General features: G+C 35.3%; 3 protein-coding genes across 6 annotated transcripts; 1 reads left to right on the forward strand and 2 right to left on the reverse strand.

The window, feature by feature from the left end:
- Positions 1-3,008: 3,008 nt before the first annotated feature.
- LOC115725548 (uncharacterized) lies at positions 3,009-5,879 on the forward strand. Of its 3 annotated transcripts, none has more exons than XM_030655106.2 (2): positions 3,009-3,477; positions 4,299-5,879. In XM_030655106.2, exon 2 carries the CDS (start codon positions 4,316-4,318, stop codon positions 5,603-5,605), a length of 1,290 nt encoding a protein of 429 aa, XP_030510966.1. In that variant the 5' UTR covers positions 3,009-3,477; positions 4,299-4,315; the 3' UTR covers positions 5,606-5,879. The 3 variants fall into 3 exon arrangements, with proteins under 3 accessions (XP_030510966.1, XP_030510967.1, XP_030510968.1); XM_030655107.2 differs by having other exon boundaries at positions 3,027-3,502; XM_030655108.2 differs by lacking the exon at positions 3,009-3,477 and adding an exon at positions 3,543-3,940.
- A 546-nt stretch (positions 5,880-6,425) lies between these two features.
- LOC115725547 (protein TORNADO 1) lies at positions 6,426-11,530 on the reverse strand. The gene is made up of 3 exons (XM_030655105.2): positions 9,914-11,530; positions 8,558-9,801; positions 6,426-7,973 (listed from the first exon to the last, which is right to left on the reverse strand). The coding sequence occupies exons 1-3, from the start codon at positions 11,445-11,447 to the stop codon at positions 6,573-6,575; spliced, it is 4,179 nt and encodes a 1,392-aa protein (XP_030510965.1). The 5' UTR covers positions 11,448-11,530; the 3' UTR covers positions 6,426-6,572.
- A 3,678-nt stretch (positions 11,531-15,208) lies between these two features.
- LOC115725618 (uncharacterized) lies at positions 15,209-19,602 on the reverse strand. Of its 2 annotated transcripts, XM_061117270.1 has the most exons (3): positions 19,077-19,602; positions 16,334-18,941; positions 15,209-16,234 (listed from the first exon to the last, which is right to left on the reverse strand). In XM_061117270.1, exons 2-3 carry the CDS (start codon positions 17,207-17,209, stop codon positions 15,998-16,000), a joined length of 1,113 nt encoding a protein of 370 aa, XP_060973253.1. In that variant the 5' UTR covers positions 17,210-18,941; positions 19,077-19,602; the 3' UTR covers positions 15,209-15,997. The 2 variants fall into 2 exon arrangements, with proteins under 2 accessions (XP_060973253.1, XP_060973252.1); XM_061117269.1 differs by having other exon boundaries at positions 15,209-18,941.
- Positions 19,603-23,690: the final 4,088 nt, after the last annotated feature.

Here is a 23,690-nt window from a genome sequence, read left to right on the forward strand (position 1 = left end):
GTTTACCTTAGAACAATGTGTCTACCTCTCTAACACAAGATTCGATACTGTCCCCTAGGTCAGACAATGGTAGTGCGTGGACCACCATACACCCCTTTTGTTCGATGACTCCACTGACACCTTTGTCTACCAGACGTGATCTCTGTGCAACACGTGCCCTGCACTAAACGATCTTTTTGCCAGTACAAAACCATCACTCTACGAGCTAAATATTTTAAGTGGGCCTCATAGTCACGTGTATATGTATTTTACCCCAATAGAAGGCTTGCGTTTACAAGATAAAACTCGAATGGGTCACGATATGTCCGGACCCCAAATCAAGCCTATACAAACCACATTATTCCTTCATGCAAGGGGGGGGGGGGGTTGGAGATTTTTAGCCGAGGCTCTGCTGGTTTCACTTTAAACAATCTGGTTTTCCAAGAGAAACCTAGAAAACCACCTCAGAACAAGGGTTAGGGTTCTTGGTTATAAAACTCATTTATAATATATTTTAAAGCCTAAAAGGTCAATACACCGACTCGTGGACTGGGGATAATTGACGCCCAAAATACGTAAAAATCTTCCATCTTATTTATTAATCATTATTTACTTTCCTAACGCTCTTATTTAATTAATTTTAAAAAATCTCGATAAACACTTTTCATAAAAAAATTACTAGATGTATACTTTAAGGAGAAATGCAAAAATGTACCATTTAGGGCAACTCAAATGATGAAACTTAAATTGGGTGTTAATTCAACACCAAAAGAGTACTATTTTAGCAATAATTTTTTTTTTTCAATTCCAACCACAACACTATAAATTACACTAAAAAATATTTTTTATTATTATATTATTTTATTTTACTAGCACTATTTTTTTTTTTAATTTTAATTCTAACCCAAAAAATGTTATTTAATTATTAAAAAGTTAAAAAAAAAGACAGAAATGTTGTGGTCTACAGTGCCCACTATTATTAGTGGGACACTGTAGACTCTCATAAAATAAGGATAAGTTTTGGAGTTCGGTGGTAGAAAAAGTCACATTTTATATAACATTTTGTCGTTTGGTTGGAGATGACCTTAGGGCAATTCCAACAGTGAAACCTAAATTTGGTACTAATTCAACACCAATAGAGTACTATTTTAGCACTAAATTTTCTTTCAATTCCAACTACAACAGTATAAGTTATACTAAAAAATATTTCCTCACTATTATATTATTTAATTATTTTAGCACAATTTTTTTTTTCTAATTCTAACCCAAAAGATACTATTTAATTATTAAAAAGTTAAAAAAAAAAATATGGTAGTTTACAGTGTCCACTATTATTAGTGCGGCCATGGCCGGCCAGAGGGTGGGGCAACCGGGGCCTTGGCCCCAGGCCCCACAATTTCGAAGGCCCCGAAAAAATTAAAATTAATATTATATATATAAAAAAATAAAAATATAATATATGTATATATAAATTTTGGTTCAATAATTACATAAAATGGCTTATAGCACAGTTGGTAATAGAGGGGTTTTATGTTGAGTTCTGGTGCTGAGTTCGATTCCTACCTCCCTCATATGTATGTTTATTTATTTATTTTTATTTATTTGATAAGAATATAATATTTTAAGATATATTCAATGCATTACCTAAAAATATATATATCATATAATGTTTAGAAATAAATTTATAGTAAATTGTTGGGGTTTTTTTTCTTAAAAAAATATTATGTTATAAATATTTTTAGTAAGGAGCAAAGATTATGTTTAGTAAACAATTTTTTAAAAATTACTCTTGATGCAATCAAACAGATAAAATAATTTATTGTAATTCTAATAAATAAATTAAATATTTTTAAAAAATAACTAACAAGAATATTATAACTTAAATAAAAAATATATTTATTAATTATTATCTATTTTTTAAAATTTATAAAAACTTATTACATATATTAAAAAAAATTAACATAATTTTTGACATACTATTGATTTTCTTTTTTTTTTTTACAAAAGACGTAAAATATATAACACTTCAATAAAGATGTTATTAATTATAATTAAATATTACGTTAAGTTACCTTATATGGTGAGAAAAATTATTTGTTATATGAAGATAAAAAGTTAAATTATATTGTGTCAAAATTTCAATAATAATCTCAAAGTAAAAATAAATAAAATTATATAATATTTATTTTATTTTTTTTTGTAAAAAAAGCCCCGTTTCAAATTTCGCCCTAGGCCTCTCAACACCTTGAGACGGGTCTGAGTGCGGCACTGTAGACTCCTATAAAAGTAGGATAAGTTTTGTAGTTCGGTTGGAGCATTTTGTAAAAAAATCACATTATAGATAACATTTTATGGTTGGGTTAGAGATGACCTTAGAAATGAAAAATGTTAAATAGCACCTTAAGGTGCTAAGCACCACAAGAGGTGAATACTATTATTGATACAGTTCAGCATCGAGTCTCACACATTTTAATTTAATAAATAATATAGAAAATCGCTAACTATTCCTAATGCACCACATGAGTGTGGTGTTGGGACCTTAAAATGTCCAATAACAATGCTATTTAGAAATTACTAGCATCCTCTAACATATCATATCACTATTAGTACAATTAAATATCAAGTCTAATGTAATAATTTTTTTTATAAAATATCGCTAATCAATATACTTATGTTTTAAGTAAATAAAATTTGTTAATTAATCAATAAAATTTTCAAAAGGAAAAAAGCAAAATGGTAAGACAGGTTCTTAATCCAATTGAAATCCACTTTAATTTTTTTATTTAGAAGAAAATGACTATTTACATTAGAGTAGAAAACTTAAAATAAGGGTTAGTTTAAATAGGGCAAAAATAATGATTGGGATTTAGGAAAAATGCAAAAGAAAGTAAGCAGTGACATAATAAATAAAATGCAGACAAGAGTGGAAATGGAACTGGAACTGTATGAAAAAGTCAGATGTGTGTCCCCACCTATACAAAACGCACTCAAACCTCTTCTCATTGGTCTCACATAAACTCAATCAACGCGTGGGACGGTGTGTATATGTGTACCTGCAAAACCCATCTCTCTTCTCATCTTTGCCCTTTTGCTCTTTCCGTCTCCATCATCAAATCAATTAATAAATCTTAAAAAAAAAATCTTTATTTCATTCATATCATATAATACACAACACATACCATACCATAGGCTCCTTTCGCTTCCCTTGTATACTGCTCTAGTACACTTCATAAGTCTTTCCGACAAGTTTCAACACACGCTATCTGAATTTTCCAGTTTATTCTTTCTTACTATTTTTAATTCCTTGTTTTCATATACATATATTTTCTCACATATCCGCAGACACACATATATATATTTTACTGTTACCAAGAAAAGAAAGCTCCACTGCTTGGTTATAGCCAGCAAGAAGAACCACCACCTCGATTCACGAACTGGGTCGTGGACAGATCTTGTTATAGAGCCACTGATTTCACCCATAATCGCTTTGACTTTGAGGTATATGAGAGAGAAAGCCCAAAGGGTAAAGATAATTATCTTTATCTATCTCAGGGTTTTTCTATTCTGGGTAGATATTAATATTTTGTTTTTGTTAATTGGTCTTGGATTGTTCAAAGGTGTGGGAATTTTACTGGATTTTGTTTTTAGAATTTTGTGACATGATCCTGGGTCATTGTGTCCTTTTTTTCTTCTTGGGATTCCCTGTTTTACTTCCTTGGATTCCGGTCATAGTGTTTCTGTGTTTCAATAGTCAGCTTTATTGGAATCTGTTCATATTTTGGCTTTTCTTAAAAGGGTCTTGCTTATGATTTTGTCGCTGGGTATATTTATGGTAGAGTTCACGGAAAGTCTCAATTTTGTTTTTGGGGTTTTAGCTTTTGAGTTCGTGTATGCTTATCTTATCATACTTTTGAATTTCTGGCCTTGGCTCTGTGTTGTTGGTTTCACTTGATTTCTGTTGGTATGTAAATTCATTTGTCTTTTTTTCTTCTTTTTTCGAAGCTGTTTATGTTAGAAGAGAACTAGCTAGCTAATGATTTTACTCAAAAGAGTATACTTCTGATGCTCAGCTTATTAGTGCCATTTTTAGATATTTACTTTCTGGGTTTTGGGGGAAAAGGCTTCCTGGGAAATTTGGCTGCTGAATTTAGTTTTATTCTCAGATTATGCTTGTTTTTGTCCTTGTGTTTTAAGCATTGTTTCTTTCCACAATTGGGGGTTAGTTTGTGGTCTAAAAAGTCCTTAAGAAACTTCATGGTTTAGTTTTTTTTCTTTTTGTTGGATTCTATATGAGACAATTTTCATCTTTCTTTTCTCAGGATTCATATCTAGTGTGATGGACTCCCCACAATCTGTTGTATCTCCATGCAAGAACTCACTTAGCTCTGAGCATGAGAAGCAGAAGTCTGACTGTTCCACTAGGACCTCAGCTCCTATCTCCAAGGAAATCAGTGTCAACGGAAAGGATGCTGAAGCAGTTAACGGTGAAAACTCCATTGGTGTTCTTCATGTTTACATACACGAAGCAAGGGATATTCACAACATCTGCATATACCACAAACAAGATGTTTATGCCAAGCTTTGCCTGACAAGTGATCCAGAAAAGGCTGTTTCCACCACAATCATCAATGGTGGTGGTCGGAATCCAGTCTTCAATGAGAAACTACAACTCAATATAAGAACTGTAGAGTCCTCCCTGAAATGTGAGATCTGGATGCTTAGCAGGGTGAGGAATTATCTTGAAGACCAGTTGTTGGGTTTTGCTTTGGTGCCACTGTCTGAGGTTCTAATGAACAATGGGAAGTTGGAGAAAGAGTTCTCTCTTTCTTCAACTGATCTTTTTCATTCACCAGCTGGTTTTGTTCAGCTCTCTCTCAACTACACTGGAGCTTCCCCTGAAATGATCATGGCCACTCATGGAACAACTCGTGTACAGGATTCTGAGATATCCGAGTCTCTTCCTAGTGAGTTAGACAAGATTGAGTTCCCAGATCCTAAAATTGTAAATGAAGATGAGATAATGGTTTCAGAGTACATTCAGATGCCATGCAACAGTTTGGAATCTGATAGTTCTGAGAGTTTGGTCAATCATGAGGCTGAAGCTGAGGCTGAGAATCAGCTCACTGAGGAAGTTGGAGCTCAAGTTGTCGAAAGCTTCTCAACGGTTACTGCTGAATCTGTTAAACTTCCAAAGGTTGACTCACCACCAAGCAGTGTGTCAACTAATGGAGTTTCATCTCCTTCAGTCCCTGCAAGCTCAGAGTCATCTGAAGCTCCAGCTGCATCCAAATCTCCAAATCAAGAGCAAGTTTCAGCTCTGAAAGAGAAAAATGTGGATGGTAAAGGGAGTGAGAGTGATTCCTCTGGTGGGTTGTCAAGTGATTCATTCACAAAGCCAGTTGTTTCTGTGAACATTGAGCCTGAGCAAAAGGTGGTGCAGCAGGAGATAGTAGAAATGTACATGAAGAGTATGCAGCAGTTTACTGAGTCCTTGGCAAAAATGAAGCTTCCTATGGACATGGAAACTGGAAAAACAAATTCAGAGAATTCAAGCTCTGATTCTAAAGTACAGTCATCAAAGAACAGTGGCTCCCGTGTGTTTTATGGTAGCAGAGCTTTCTTCTGATCTGTGAGCCCTTTTGTTTTCACAAAGTGTTCGGAGGAATTTGGCACAGGTGACTCTTAGATTTTAGAAATGAAGACTAATACTAGTGTTGAAATCTAATAACGTATGGTCATTGTAGCTTTGGTAATTAATGGTATCATCAATCATCCTATGTTGACATGTTCTTAGATGACAGAAATGTAACTCTCTGTACTAGCTATGAGCTTTGTTCTCATATTCGCTGTTGTTCTTTTATATAATTATATATATATATATATATGAACTTTTTTCATTACTTCTTTTCTTCATCTTTGTTGATAAGGTCATTAGACTGAAATAGTTGATTTATCTATTGCTAATGGTTATATTTATGCGTAGAACCATTATGGTCCCACATTCACGTGGTGATTTGAGCAAAAGCATCCGTTATTTTTGTCATTTGTCGATTCACATGCATGATTAGGCTTTATGGTCATCATATCTTATCAATCTCAATCAACATGTGAGTTTAGACTCTGTTTGCCAATGGCTGCATTATATTGTGTTCTTGAGGAGATTTATAATGTATTGGTCCATATATACTGATGGACATAATGATCTATAATGGTGAAATTTTTTAGGGAGTGTTGGTTCTGACTAAATGTCTTAGTCGTAATAATGCTAAATATGGACTGTTTAGTTGTCTTGTTCTATTAATATTGTTGTTGTTGTTTGTTCAATTGTTTGATTAAGTTAATTCAATGAATTATGCTTGTCATTATAATAATGCTTTGAGAACCCAAAAGACAATAGAAGCCACCTACTTGACAGCACCATTTTCTTGTTATGTAGTTTTTAGTAATGAGCTCAAAACCAGTTTAACCATGAGTTTTATATGTAGATATGAAAGAAGGTGGGTTAAAGTTGTGTTGCCTTCACAAAACAAGTAAATTATAATAAAAAAACATAATAAAAGAAAGAAAAAAAATTGACAATGTGTTGCATATTTTCATACGGGCACTTCGATTATTTCTTGAGCTCTAAAGTGCATGTGCCTCCTGCAAATCCATGCAATCTGTCCACTATCTCTGTACCTCACTCTCCATAATCCAAACTTCTCAGCAATTTCTTTTCCAGTTGAGCATCTCCGGTCCCTTAGAAAGTCCACAACCCACTGCTGTGCTGTTTTGAGATCTTGTTGAATATCCCTTTTATCTCCATACCTGCTTCTGTTTCTTCCATCTGCTCGCCCCATGGCTGCAGCCCCCACAGCCCCGGCTGCTGCAGCCCCTGCTGCTCCGTAAAGAAGCGAAGAGTCTGACAGATGGGCTACTGCCCTGCCCAAATCTGGTATCATCTCTCCCATTCCAGCTGCTAAATGGGCTCCAATCTTTAGAGCAAATGTTATTAATTTCATGAACTTTGACATGTAAGGAGCCAAACTCTTCACAGCCATGTTATCAACCAGCATCATTTCACACCCCATTTGATCCTCAACTACGTGCATCTCATTGCGAAATTCGCACAACATGTGCAGCCGAAGAGCTGTCATGCCGGAGATCATGTTGGTAACCAATCTTCTTGAGTAGTTTTCTGTTTTAACAAAGTAAAACATGTTTGGTACTTTCCTCTCTTCTACTTGAACATTGTAGTTTGTTAAGTAGTTTACTTTTCGATGAAGCTCGGTCAGTAGTCTGTGTTCATAGTATCTCAGTCCTTGAATCTCTTGTTTCAAGTCTCTGATCTCTTGTTCAATGATCTTCAGTCTCTGTAAAACTACTTCCAATCCTTTGGCAATTCCTCCTAAACTGGGGTCAACTTTTTCATTCTCATCACCTGTTGACGATGCCTGCAGCTCTGTCCCATCCGGGTTTGTTTCAGGAGAGACTTGTAGTTCAACAGCGAGGTTGTACAAATCATGATATCGCCGGTGGAGTACTTCCCTGAAATCTTCATCTGATAGGAGGTCTCGAGCTAAATCAAAACCAGCTCTCAGAATTTGCCTGCCAGACTCTGAAACTTCATCCCAAGTGTGCTGATAATCATACATACCATCTGCAGGAACCGAAAGCAATGCCTGCTTCAACTGTTGAAGCGAAACAAATTGAGTTCTTCTGTATCGCGGGGCAGTCAGATTTTGGACACACTCGGGCCTTAAAATATTTTCAGCTAAAGTGATTCCCTGGCAGAGTTTATAGATGGCTGGTATTATAAGCTGATGGATAAGTCTAAGAGTTTCTGTAACGTTCTTGGTGGAACAGGCAAGCACATCAATGTAGTAACCAAGCTGTCCTCCTAGCTCAACTCTGATATTGATTCCATTTATGTTTATAGAAATTAGGTACTTCTCAAGACTGTAAGTAGCACCATGCTGGTTCCTTAGGCCCATAATTTTGTTATGGAGATGCACCTGGGTTTTCAAAAAAATGAGATTAGTTTCAGATTTAATAGTAACCTCAACAAATGAGTTTAAAGAGTTGCTCTTTAAAAGTGGTTTTTTGTTGCTGGGTTTCCGTATTACAGAGGCAGAATGCAAATTTATTTTTTGTTGTTGTGTTTTCGTATTAGTACAGAACCAATAAATTTAGATAGTATTAACAAAGTGTATGTACACCATTATGGGCCAAGCAATGGAATGATTCTTGAACTAAAGACTAAGATTCAAAAGTTTAGCAGATTTTTTTAATGAATAAAAAAGATAATCTATATAATTGATGTGTTGTTAGTCCAAGACATGCTCAACCAAATTTATTGGATAAAGCAAAATAAGTAATAACTTTTAGTATTACTTTTAAGCATTAAGAATCGACTTTTTACTTTTTTGACTTTCGATACCATACTTTCTTATTCTTTTTATTTTTTATTTTCATTTTATTTATCCCTACTAGACCATAAAATAACAGAGATGGTTTCTTTAATTATGTATTTTTTTGTTTACAAGAATTGATGATTATAAGAAAAAAATAAATAAATAAAGGATGGTGCAAAACTTGCCTGTAATCTAGGAAAGAAGCCTGGTGTGAGAAACATATGGCTTGAATCATCACACTCGAGATGCCTCCCAGCATAAACATAGTCAGGGCTGCTTAATTGCCATTTCTGAGGTTTTCCTCTGCCTTCTTCAAGAATTGAGGGAATGAGTAGCAATGAATTCGGATCAGACGGGTCTTGTTCATAGCACAGTTCCAGTTTAAGCATCATTCTCACAAGGTCACTTGCATCTAAGTTTTCGAACACCTTAGAGCTCATTCCAGGAATCTGGCTTTCCAAACTTCTCTTTAAAATCTTCTCCAACTCTTTCCTACTGATAAATCCATTCCTCTCTGTTGAACTCTGCTTTCTCACATCTAGTCTTACTAGTTGTCCAAGAATATCACCACAGAACCACTCACAATCCATGATCAAGAATCCCAGTTCATCAAAATATATTACTTCTCCTATGTGATGAAGACAAGTAGCAACAGCCCTTCTTCTCATTTCCACCTTCTCTTTGTTGTCGTGCCTCGATCGAACTCTTAGTGGTGGAACCTTCACTTGACAAAGCTCATCAAACTCTTTCCATTTCATAGCAGGCTTGTTGTAGTTCTCCGATCTCCAATCTGATAGTATTTGAATCAGATCATTGCAAAGCTGGTAAATTCTGGGTACCCTTTGAAGAATTGTCTTGCTTGTCATTCGAAGATGGTGCGTGAGTTTAGTGACCGAAGCTGATGATCTTGCATCGACAGTGAATACAGTTGGGTAGAAATCGACAAAGCCTTGGAATTTGTCTCTCAATCTCTGGATTGAGTTTACTGTACCCTGCAAATTTGGTGATGGTTGAGTGATCTTATCATGGTGTGTGAGTACTATTGTTACATTTGGTAGCATACATTGTTGGACTGCTCTTCTTGAATTGGAGATTATGAACCTGAGCCAATATTGAAGGTCTTCTTCTATCTCTACCGGAGTCTTTGGTTCTTTATTGCTTGGCTTTTTGAATAAACTGGATATGATGAGGAAGAAGGATGCACTTCCATGTCCCGGAAACATGAGATCATGGAGGGAATAAAACTCATGCTGACCACCAAGATTCCATATTGAAATTTTTATATCTTCATCTTTGAAGGTTTTGATCTTCATTCCAACTGTTTTAACCGCTTGCTCAACTGGGTTCACTATACTTCTTACATGGTCAATGTAGGGAAGTTTGGAGGTGGAGAAGTTTTGTGATATGGAATTACAAAGTGTACTTTTTCCTGTGAATAGAAATGAAGAAGATAATAATAATAATAATTAATAATATTCAAAAGTTAAAAAAAGAAAAATAAACGATTCCTTATAATTTCATATCTTGACAAAGTTCATTACCTGCATATTCTTGCCCACAGAAGAAAACTCTACAGCTCTTAGGTACTGTTAGTGGCATGTCCTTGAGAGTGTCCATATCCAAGTCCATTTCAGGTTCAGTTTTTCCATTCTGGCCTAACCTTTGATGAATTCCATCGGCTCTTCCGGAATTCTGCAGTGGTGTTCTTGCAAGATCAATCTCTTCAATCCAAGGATTCACTTGTAGTGTCTCCATGATTGTATGTAGTACCAAATCTCCATGAACCCCTTTGCAGCCTTGTAAAGACAAGTATCTCAATGAGGCATTCCTCTGCAGGCAAGTAAAGATTTTCACAAAATCATCTGATCTCAAACTCTCATCGTCATATATCCCTAATCTAGTCACAGTTTCATTGGTTGTCAGAAACTGTAATATGGCTGCAAGCCCATCTCTTCCAATCTTGGTTCTACCACCTCCAAATGTCAAAGCTTTTAGAGTTATATTTGCTTGGTTTTGAAGGGATGAGAACCTGCTCAATGGACAGAGTAAATGTTCTACTCCAACTCCTCTAAACCAGTTTCCATCCAAATATAAGCTCTCTAACCTCTTGTTCTTAAAGAGTCCAGCAGCTACATACACAACCCCCTTGTCTTTCAAGCATGTTTTTGACAAGTTAACCTCCTTGATTATCTGGTTCTGTTCCAAAACCCATCTGAACTCCTTGGCCCACCGTGATTTGAGCCGGACTCCGGTCATGTCTAGAGACTTAACAGTTGAGTTCCACCCCAAAGCACAGGCAACTCTGCAGGTACCTGAGACATCCAACTTGTAAATTCTAAGTGTGTTGTTCTCTGGTACAAATTCCACCACCTTTGAACTCTTGTCTCCATGTTCTCCACTCCAAACATGAACTTCCATAGACCTATTTCTTGCCAAAACTGCTGAAATAAGTGGAGTTGCAGTGATAGAATCGGAATCAAAGATAGTCAACAGCCTCAGTGTTGAGTTGACTTCAATCATCTTTGAGAGCTCTTCTGCTCCTCTTGATCCGATTGAGTCCTCCCATATCTGGAACTCTTCCAAGCTATCATTCACCTTAAGAGCAGAAGCAAGAAGCTCAGCCCCAACATAGCCAATAGCTGATTCAGAAAAAACTACCTCTTTAACTGCTCTATTTCTCTTCAGAATCTCAGATAGCTCAAACATACATTCTCTACTCAGTTGGTTCCTTCTGAAACAAAGTTGCCTGATGTTTGAGTTACTCTCAAGCAACAAACCAAGATTTCTCAGCTGTTTCACATCCCATTCTACCCTGTGAAACTCGAAGTTTCTCAGACATGATTGGCTGCTGCCACCCTTGGCAGCTGTACCCCCCAAAACTGAGAGAATCTCAGAGAAGTATGAGAGACTGTCTTTGGAGATGTTTATGTTGATGGAATTCTCAGTTTCTTGGTAACAACCTGAAGGAGCTGGGGGCTGAGATTGGTAGAAGGAAATGCTGTGTAAACTTAGGGTCTGAGATTTGATAGCAGCAAGCACCCATTGAAGATCTTTGAGGTTCTGATTTGTTGCCATAGTTTTTACATGAGTAAGAAAACTTGGGAACGTTTAAGAAAGGGATGATGAGTTGTGAAAACTGAAAAAGTCGGGTATTCTCAAACAATTCTTTAATATATATTTATATTTATATATACAGCATTGCTATTGGGCACGGTGTCTATTTTTTTTATAGGTGGCGTTCTACGATTGGTTAGCGATATTTTTAAAAAAAATATTTTTTTAAATTTTATAGAATTCGATATTTAATTACACCAATAATAATATAACACTAATGAGAGTACTAAGCACTAATGGTACTTTTTAGTAATTCTCATTCTCATATATATATATATATAAAGAGAATTGCTATAAGGCACTATTGATGCTTAACACTCTTTTCGGTATCATATTGTTATTGGTGTAATTAAGTATCGGATTACATATAATTTAAGAAAATAATTTTTAAAAAATATGGCTAACCAATTGTAGAAAGCTTTCTCTAGAATGTATTGGACACTAATGATGTTAAAAAACAATGAGTTCACGCTTAGCATTTGGTGCATAGATTTGTGAAATTTGTCCAAATTGTACCTTTTCTGTCTGAGAACAAAGTTAAGGTGGGAAAAGGAAAATGTATACAATTACAATAAAACTCTCCATTAAAGCTTCCTTATTCTCTTCTTGCGCCTCAAGGTGTCCTACTCCTTTAAGCCAATCTTGTTCCAAAGTTGAAGGTATGAATACTTTTTTTTCTTTTTCATTGATGAGAGAATCGCCGCACATTCCAAATTTGATTAAAAGACATTATAGAAATATTTTTAAACACCAGTGACCTATTAACATTTATTTTATTATTATTATTATTATTTTTAAAAAAAACATTTATTTTATTTTATTTTCAATAACACAAAATCCTCTATTACATTAAATGGGGGTTGGAAAATGGTGATTCGTGTGAACGCATTCACTTTATTTTTTGACATTTGGGTTGCAGTACAGAAAATTTTAACGTTTCCTTTCCATTATTTTATTTTCCCATTCTAAAAGATAATAATAATAATAATAATAATAAGAGTAATTTGTGGCATAAATACCTAAGTTTATCTTCGAGTTGCAATTTAATATTTAAGTTAAAATTTTGGCAGCATAAAATACCTTCTGTTACACTTTTAGATATTCTGTAGGTACCTTACTGTTATCTTGCACACTGGACATCAAATGGCATGATACATCATTTAAAATAATGTCATATCATCTTATTAAATAGCCACCTAATATTAACCATTAAAGTAAAAATTAATTTTACTTTAAAAAAATATTTACATAAAAATTAAGGGAAAAAAACAGGAATATTCTAAAAATGGTAAAATATTACAACAATACTGTGGGCCGGCCCAATCAACATTTGTACAGCCCAAAATGAAAATATTACAAAAATACCACTTGCCCTTACCTTCAGCCGCACGTCACAAACGGAGAGGATAAATGAACCTCCATCGATGCAGTCGGCTACGCAACCAGAATGAAACCAGATCGAACGTAAAACAACCGTAAATTCTGTCGAATTTCAATAGGAAACGAACAAATCCAAGGATCTAAACAGAAATTTTTTAAAAAAAAAGACCAGGAAAACCGTGGAGAAACTGAAATTCAACATTTGATTTCGGTTTTTATAGTGCAATATCACTCAAACGAGCATCAAAAATTCAGATTGAAGCAATGTAAATCTGTATTGAACAGATCTGGAGCTCCCCCTCAAATCCAAAAAAAAAGGTATGAACTGAAATTTTTTTTCAACAATGATACACGTCATTTGCAGTTGCATTCTGGTTGATTCACTGGTGTACAACAGGAAATTCATATGGTAAAAATAATAAACAAGAACTGATTCTGATTAAGGAACCACGTGATACTAATAAGGTATTTTAATTTTTTTGCGTTGGCTTACAGTTGCATTATTGTTTTAAAATAGTTTAGAAATCATGAAGAAGTGTCAAATGACAAGTACCAAGAGCTAGCATATATACAAGGTAAGATTTATGTTAATGGTAGCAAATTAGTTTTATAATAGTTGTAAATCGATCTGATTCGAATAAACATGATGAAAAATGACAATGAGTAAGAACTATGTAATTTTGGGGATATAATTGTAGTTTTTAAGTTGGTTTACAGTTGCATAATCATTTAATAATAGTTTCATTACGTTTTTTTTTGCAGGAATTTATTTTGGAAAAGATAGAGGACAGAACAGTTTGAGAAATGGTTAGTTTCCCAAAATTTAAATGAAGTTTCTTAATAGTTTTATTCTCGTTTCTTTGTAGTTTATTAACAACAAAAAAATGGCAAAATCAGGAATCAGGACAGGAAATACAATGCTTGAACAAAGGGACAGAGATAGAAGTAAGTTTGTACTCTATTTCATAACAGAATCAAACCAGTTTTAAAATTCGTTGCCTCGGACTAATAACCATTGCAAAAACACAGGAAAGGAAAGACATTCCATTCCTAGTCTTCTACAGTGGACAATTCGATGATCGAATGAATTATGAAAATTATGAAGCCAGTGGACATTACATTTCAGCCAATTGTAACTATGAAGATTTGCAACAGAAACTCAAAGATGTCCTGGAGTGCAACCAAGAAAACACTGTTTTGCAACTGAAATATCAAGTGAAGGAAGGATACCAACCATTGAGGATAAAGGATGATCAAAGCCTGCATTTCTACATACAACTCAAACTGAAAGACCCCGACTTCACAACATACCCAATGTGTGTGAATGTCATCAACAACCCAACAACAACCATCAATGCATCATTCTTGGGAAATGACAATTCATTAATTACACATACAAGCGCCTTCCAACCAATCGAATACAATGCAGCAACAACAGAAGACTCAACAAATCAACAACATATAATTGAAGCTACGATCGGAATTGGGGGAGAAAGTTTTGACTTCATGGACTATGCAAAACTTGTGGCAGAGGAGATGGTTGAGCAACTGGAAAACAACAGAAAAAAGAAACCAGAAATCACAGATTATGACGAACTACTAATCACAGATCCGCATCATCCTGAAATAGAAGAAGCACAAATATACAAAGACAAAGAAACACTGCAGAGTGTGCTTGGTTTCTATGCAATTAGGAACAACTTCCAATTCAGAGTTAAAAAATCATGTGCAAGAACATACAAGATTTGTTGTTTGGATCCAAAATGCAAGTGGGCACTAACAGCATCCAGAAACGGGCCAACAAAGTCATTCATCATTCGAAAGTACGACAGAAAGGTGATACATACTTGTGATCTAAACATCAGATTTGCCGACAAGAAACAAGCTACAACGAAATTGATTGGAAACTACATCAAGCCACGGTTCACCAACATAAAAACAACTCAAACGCCACAAGACATCAGAGGAGAAATGAAACACAAGTATGGGGTGAGAATGAACTACATGAAAGCATGGAGAAGCAAAGAGCACGCGCAAGAAGGATTACGAGGAAAAGCCAACGAATCATACAGGTTGCTGCCCAGTTTTTTGCACATGTTGCAAAAAACTAATCCCAGAACAATAGTGCACATGGAAACAGAGGATGACAACAGCTTCAAGTACTTGTTTGTCGCACTGGATGCATCAATAAAACGATGGAAGAAATGCAAACCAATAATAGTTGTTGACAGAACTTTCCTTAAATCAACATATGGAGGTACATTGCTCTCTACTTGTACACAGGATGCAAATGGGCACAATTTTCCACTAGCTTTTTCTGTTGTGGATTCAGAAAACAATAACTCATGGCAATGGTTTTTCACAAAAGTGAGAGAAACATATGGGATTAGAGAGGAACAGTGCTTGATCTCAGATAGACATGAGAGCATAAGTAAGGCAGCTTGTCAAGTATTTCCAGAAATCACACATTGCTATTGTGTATACCACCTGTTAAGCAACCTAAAAGCAACCTTCAAGAAGAATGCAAGCAAGCTGGATAAACCATTCTTCGCCGTACCAGAGCATACACAGAGAGGAAATTTGAATACCATATGAGCGAGTTGGACAGCTTGGACATCCGTGTAAGACCATATTTACAACAAGTTGGATACCACAAATGGTCAAGATACCACTGCAAAAACAACAGGTATTCAACTATGACTTCAAACATTGCTGAATCTCTAAATGCAGCAAACTTGGCAGCTAGAGAGCTACCAATCACAACACTGATGGAGTCATTGAGAGCATTGATTCAACAATGGACATACACAAACAGGAAAAAAGCACAGAAAACAACAACATTTTTAACACCTACAGCAGAGAAGAAATTAGTCGATAACTTTGTGGACTCATTGACAGAAAATGTAATGAAATGTTTAATATTTTAGTTGCATTATAGTTTCTTAATAGTTTGTTTGCCGTTGTTATACATATTAACAGTTTTACACTTAATCCGCAGGTAAAACCAATAAACGAGACCATGTTCGAAGTCGTTGAACTAACCAGATCATGGGTCATCAACCTCAAGGAGAAAACATGCAGTTGCAACAGATTCCAACTTGATGAGTTACCGTGTGCTCATGCGCTTGCTGTTATAAAAGAGATGAACTTGAATGTTTACAACTACTGTTCAGGTTATTACACCACGCGAACATGGCTTGAAACATACAGCGGCTCAACATATCCGGTACACAATCACACAACTTGGGATGTGCCTCAAAGGATTGCTTCGCTACACCACGGTCATCAATAGATTCATCGAGAAATAAACCGTCAAGTTGAAGCTGCTGCCTCTCTTCATCAGTAGGACGCATGTTTTTTATCTTCAACTGAATAGCATAATCAAACATAATATGAAAAAAATTAAAACAATTGGAAAAACTAAAAATTAACAACATAAATAAAACTGAAAAGAAACTGTAAATTACATTGTCCAAAGGTAAATCAAAAATCTTGCCCTTCAAGTCTCGAAGAGTTGGATTTTTGGTGACGATGGTGTTGCTCCAGTTCAGAATCCTTGGAATAGAAGATAAAACTCTCTTACAGAAAGAGCTCACCATTGCAGGACAGCATTCATAAAACCAAACCGTGAAAACCCAAGGACATCCCAATGCCCTATACCAGCCATCATATTGGCCTCCCTTCTCTGCCTTCCTATTTTTCATAATAATCCCATGCTGGATCCTACCTTTGAATGAGTCAATTGTCAATTCGAATGATTTCCTACCCCAACAATACTCGTCCCACCGACCGCTATCCACTACATCTAGATCAAACCTAGACACTTCTTTGTCAGGAGTATTGCTAAGAAGAAAACACTGAATGAAATACAAAACAGCCATTTTCAAACCAAGAGACTCATCCAAACCCCACCGACTACCCAAAAAAGCATCCTCGATGGCTTTGTGGTCAATAGTTTTTACACCACGGAAACATGTTTCTACCAATTGATTTGTTTCCTGTGAAAACAACAACTTGTTGCAATCACCGAAACAATCTAATCCAGAAATCAAGTATAATTCTTCGGCACTAAACCGTATGCAACGGCCAGCAACCTTAGCCCAAAACTCTTTAGGATTGGGCTGGAAAACTTCCCTTAGTAATAAACTATGTACGACTTGCGGATGAAAAACAAACTCAGGCATATCCAGAAAATGCCCAAACTGAGTTTGACGAAACAAAGAAAGCAAATTAACAGATAAAGTGTTCTTAATATTATCTATCACGGAATAAACACTGGTGCATACACACTTAGATCTATAAAAATCAGAAGGACTAAATTTGTAGTCCCAAACTTGCAACATAACAAAAATGGCCACAATAAATTATAAATTGTGAATAAAACAGTATAAAAACTGAAATACAACTATAAACAAACTACAAACAAACTACCAATAACATACAACTACACAGAAAAAAACAGTAAAGACCTGAAATCGTTTTGAAACGTAAAAAAAACAGAAAACAACAAACCCTAAAGGAAATCGAAAAATACAGTATGAAAAGAACAATAAAACTATATACAAACAACAAACAAACTACAAAACAGATACAACTATAGAAAAATATAGAGCAAAGATTTGAAAATCGTTTTGAAACCTAAAATATAACAGCAAACAACTAAACCTAATGAAAATCGAAAACACATCAAACATACCATTATCAAACTATTAAAAAACTTATAAGAAACTACAAATGACTGATTGAAAACACTAAAAACGAAAACAAAACACATAACCTGTAAGCACAAAAAAACACTGAAAATAAAGAAAACAAAACCAAATTAAAGAACAACACCCAGAGAAGAACCAAATGAAATGTTCAAAACCAACAATAAATAACTAAAAAATTTAAAAACATGAAACGAAATGTGCAAATGAAACCCTAAAATTACACAAAGCAGAATGAACATAAAAACGCAAAAATCTGGGTAAAGTGTAAATGAAGGAAAAGGGGGAAACGATAATGAAACTAAAAACCAACCTGAGTTCGATCTTCAGCAGATGCAAGATTTTTTTTCCCAGAAATTTCTGGAACCGTGTGCTCCTCCAAGTTAAGCTTCGTTTTCTTCGAAGAATGGGGTCTCCCACGCTTGGGCATTGGAGCTTCAAAATCAGAATCATAATCTTCAATGATCGGGCGTTTACCCTTGGATTTGTTGGCCAAAGATTTCTTGCCCATTTTTGATTTTTGTTTGAGAACTAGAGAAGGGGATGATGATGAATGAGTGATTGCCATCTTATAAATAAAATTGAAAAAAACTGAAACAGAGAGGGAAAAACAGTTGACAAATCGTGGGCTTAGAGGGAGTTGAAATTACGTGGATGAACAAAAAAGAAGAGGGAAAAACGTGATCAATAATGGGTGGTTAATCTTATGAAGGGAGGTTACTTGTATTCAAATGAAGTTAGAAACAGAAATGAAAAATCGAAAAATGAAATGAAAAGAAAATGAAAAAAGAGAGGGAAGAGAGTAGGATTTGATTGATGATGGATGGGGAAAGCACACGTGTATGTGCATGAAATGATGACTAAGTGGTATTTGTGTAATAAAACCAACATTGTAAGTAAAAAAGTTGATATAGGCGTGTAGGAGTATTTTTGTAATAAATTGTGCAAAAAGGATTTTTCATGTAAAAATTTCAAAAATTAATTAAATAAATTTATAATAAAATTTGAAATAAAACAATTAATACAAAATAAAAAACAATTAATCTTAAATATTAACAAAATTCTAAGTAATTTTAGATAAAAAATAAATTTTGTACAAAACAAAAACTAAAAACCCTAGATCTATGGAACTAGTCGGGGAGAGAGAAAAAGGTGGCGGCTGGTTCTTCTTCGACCACGAGCAGCATCCGGCAAGACCTTCTTCTCCGACCACGGGACGAGCCATTATCGCCGGGGAGAGAGAAAGTGTCGGGCAAGACCTTCTTCTCCGACCACGGTAACCAGCCATCGATAGCGCCCAATGCTCATGAGTGCCATTTGGTTCTGCAAAACCTTCAGTTGAGATCCTCCTTAATGCAAATGCTCACTGTTTAATAAATTTTCATCACATGAAATTCACATTAGAGGACAACACCCAATTGATTAAAAAGCTGAGACAAGATAAGTTTGAACAAATTAATTAACTAATTAAAGATGATTCTATCCGAAATCTAAAGTTTACCTCTTCCTCAATTCTAATTGGCCCTTCTCTTTCTCTTATTAAGGTCTTAACCTCCATGGCTAAGAATTTTGACCAGGTAGCCCTGCTCTATGAAATCATTCATTCAAATTTCAACCACTAAAGCCATCCCAAAATCTGATTCAACAAAATATCTTGGTCTAAATGGCCCAACTGTCACCACACTCAACTACAGTACACTAACAGTCTCCTCTCTCTCTCTCTCTCTATCAAGTCGGCGCTTTCTCTCTCTAAAATTGAAAGAACAAATACAAAACCTTTTAGCCCCACACCACAATTTCTCCTGAGAACCCTTTCAAATCTCATGGCTCGGAATGATCAACGATGGCTGGTTGCTGTGGTAGGAGAAGAACGTCTCGCCCAACACTTTCTCTCTCCCCGACGCTAATGGCTCGTCCCGTGGTCGGAGAAGAAGGTTTTGCCGGACGCTGCTCGTGGTCGGAGAAAAATGTCTAGCCGCCACCTTTTTCTCTCTCCCCGACTAGTTCGATACATTTAGGGTTTTTAGTTTTTGTTTTGTACCTAATTTATTTTTTATCTAAAATTACTTAGAATTTAGTTAATATTTTAGATTAATTATTTTTGATTTTGTATTAATTTTTTTATTTTAGATTTTATTAAAAAATTATTAAATTAATTTTTATGTAAATATTTATTTTGAAGTAAAATTAATTTTTTACTTTAATGGTTAATATTAGGTGGCTATTTAATAAGATGATATGTCATTATTTTAAATGATGTGGCATTATTTTAAATGATGTGTCATGCCATCTGGTATCCAGTGTGCAAGATAACAGTAAGGTCCTACAAAATATCTGAAAGTGTAACGGAAGGTATTTATGTCGCCAAAATTTTAACTTAGGTATTAAATTGCAACTGGAAGATAAACTTAAGTATTTATACCGCAAATTACTCTAATAATAATAATAAGGTAATCCACGAAAGAAAGTAGCTACTCTGTTGGACAGATGAACCTTTCATTGTGGATCTCAATTCTCAATCATGAAATCTATACTGTTCAGCGTTTGGTTGGGTGGAATGAAAACATAAGAATAGAAATATGAATAAGAATTTAAATAGAATAGAATAAAATATAAAATGCCTAAAAAATTGATAAAATAATCATTAAATATTTTCTCATGTTATATTGGAATGATCTTTCCTTTTATTTTAAAATAGAATAGTTATTCCACCAAAATGGTAGAAAGGGCATTCCATTAGAATGACATTCTAATACTTTAAAATGCAACCAAATAAAAGAATGAAATAAAAATTATTTTCTTTCCATTCCATTTCATTACCTCCAACCAAACCCACCTTACTTGATTTCTTTTGTTTTTTAGAAGGAAAAAAGATAGAACATACTACACATCATGACAAAGAATCAAAAGTGACTCTTAAGTTGATCAATGAAGATTGAAGAAAAACACATTGACCAAATCATGCTGTCAAAGTAATAATATTTTATTTTAATTTGAAGGAACAAACTGAAGAATAAATGTATTTTTATATAAGTTGTTATCTCAATTTTTATCCACTCGACGTGGCATGTTCTCATAGTCAAAACAAAAGACGCGTGGAATACAGACTGTCAATAATCAGACAAATGCACTCTATGCAGTCCCAAGTCAAGAACAAGACAGAGGTGCACAAGTATTGGCAGAACCCTAGCAGGATGTCCAACAGGTTGGACAGTTTACAACCTGTAGAAGGTCGGGCAGCCTGCCTTTCGAAGGCCAGACAACTTACAGCTTGCAAAAGGCTATATAGCATACAGCCCACAAGAGACAAGTGTAAGACAACTCACCATGAACTGGCCAGGGTAGTGTTGTACGGTTCATGAACTCTAAAGATGTCAAGATCACAAGATAAAGTCAAACAAGACAAGTCTTTAGATCCTGGTCGGACCATAGCTAGACGCCCAAGGAGGTTTGTCCAACCAAGGATGTTTGTCTGACTAAGGAGGTTTGGCCGACCAAGGAATATTGGCTGGCCAAGCTGGACAGCAAAGCTATATGGAGAAGCTGCACGACAAAGTTGTACAAAGAAGCTGAACAATAAAGTTGTATAGAGGAGTCCGAATAACCCCCAAAATTAGAGTTGGCCGGCCAAAATGTGCAGACAGCTCCTAATAGACTAAACAAGTTGCGGGGTCCACAACAAGCCTTCTAAAAGATTATCAAGCTGACCTACTATTGCGAGACAGGTCCAACAACCCATGAAGATAGGGATATTCCCTCAAGATATTAAAACTATATTGTAGGGATTTAGTTATCTTTTTTTTTTTTTTGTAATTCAAATATAAGATAAAAAAGATGTTATTTTCTCTATTTTAAATAGATATCCTTACCTATTTGAATTGAGATATTTTGTAAGCCCTACAAATATAAAGGACATGAGATCACATGAAAAGGGACCTCAATTTGAAGCTACACGCCTATAGCCTCTCTCCCTCGAACATCACATGCCATTTATGCTTCCTAGACACTAAGTCAAGTTTCTCCATAAGTTCTTCTCAAGATCTCATCAATTCTTGATTTCTAACACATTGTTGTCACAATTGTAATACTAAAGAGAGTCATAGTTAGAAATTACAAGGTTTTAACCTGTGATCTGCATGGTATTATCTCAAGAGTGAATACAACTAAAAGAGGAGTAGGTCATTACCCGTTCATTAAGGGGGTCGAACCTCGATAAATTCATGTGTTATTTTTACCATTTTATATTCTTATTTACACGTGGTGATAATCAGCAATTAATAAGGATCCGTTGTTAGTTGACTAAATTTCAAGTCAACATTTCGGTACTTTCATTGAGAGCTGCAATCCAAGTTTCATCCATCTCTTTTTGATTAATCATCATGGTTCTAACCAGAAGAACTACTCCTTCAGATACCCCTCAGGATCCTATGGTTGTGGATTTGGTGTGCGTGGTCCTCCTAGTACAGATAACCCGTCAACCCTACCAACTCTACCAATCCTACAAATCGTACTAATCCTGTTGATCTTGCTAATTCGACAAATCCCAATGATCAAGTTTTTCCGCTTAGGACCAAACCACTAGCAGCATCCCAGACAGAAGACCCTGTCCACCCGGAATAGCCTCCACATAATGCAACTGAGACTGTTCCACGATTCTACGCAAGAGAAACAGGACTAGGATTTGGCGAACCATCTATTGGCAAGCCTCGCTTGGACTTGTAGGATGATTTTGAGCTGGCTAGTCTTAGAGAAGTGGTAGGCCAGATTTAGGGTCATGCCAACTAGCTTCATCATGACCCATAACAAACACGCGCTGTTATTTTTAATGCTTTCGTCCAGTAGAGACGAGAATTCCTAAAGTCGATGGATGACCAAGAGGCCATCCTCTGAGCCCACTAGGCAGAGTTGAATTGATGTAATTTGGAGGTCAGCAACCTATTAAGGCGATTCAATGACAGAACTGTCCGGAGAGGTGAGCATCTGATAAGAGATCCTTTGCAAGGAAAACTTACAGACAGGTCGGGCAGGGTCTACCGATAGGTAGACCACAGACAAACAGTCCAACCAGGTCCCTCAAACATGAGAACATTGTTGGAATTATTTTACCAGGATCTAGATGATCTACATTGCATAGGGATAAAATTGTCGTTACACCCTTTCAATGCATTTTATCCTTAAAACTTTTGGCCACCTATAAATGATATTATAGTGAACTAATATGATCACTAAAATGAGCTCTCTATCATTTATCTCTATTTAGCAAGCTCGAAGGAAATCATCATTTCACTTCTAAATACCTATAGAAGCTATAGATTTCATATCTATGATTAGCGCTCACACTCAATTGCACTATCATGTTCCCAAAATGTACGCATCACCCTGACCAAAAAGTAGGCTTAACTAACAAATCAAAGAACATGAATAATACTCTTGAGATCGAACCTAATCATGGAAGGATTAAGATCATTTGATCTAGGATCAACTAGGTGATATTGAATTGAATAAATATTATGGTAAATTTATCATATCTAATCAAAGTTCAATATCGGTCCCTTCCAATGTATACTCCATACATCTGATACTGGTAAACTTTGCCAATGCCCTGGAAAGGACATAACACTTATCCAAGGTGTAAGTATACCTATCGCTGAATATCATGCCAGTCTAAATTCAGTGAACTGACAAATGATGGAATTAAACTTTTGAACATATATTCTGGACTTAATAGAATTTATACATTAAATACAATCATGAAAGAAATCATGTGAACCATGCAACATAAAATGTGATTTCTAATTTTTATTAATTAGTAAATCTTATTATATTGAAATGGGTTTTATTTAGGGCACAAAACCCAACAAACTCCCACTTGCACTAATATAAATCAAAAAGTGCATTTTAAATAATCTCAACATCTTGAAATCCAAATCAAGTGTAATAAGTAGTATACTCTCCGTAATAGGATCTGACAGGTTGTATTAAATACAACCTTTCGTCCACCATTACATTTCCTTAATCAGACAATTCTTTATATTGTGAAATTCCTCTCTATATGTCTACTCCTTTAGGGATACTGGATTCTTTACTTTTTGACAACTACTTTTGTGTTAGTCAG

The sequence above is a fragment of the Cannabis sativa genome, chromosome 6 (assembly GCF_029168945.1).
Source record: "Cannabis sativa cultivar Pink pepper isolate KNU-18-1 chromosome 6, ASM2916894v1, whole genome shotgun sequence".
NCBI classification, from domain to species: Eukaryota; Viridiplantae; Streptophyta; class Magnoliopsida; order Rosales; family Cannabaceae; genus Cannabis; species Cannabis sativa.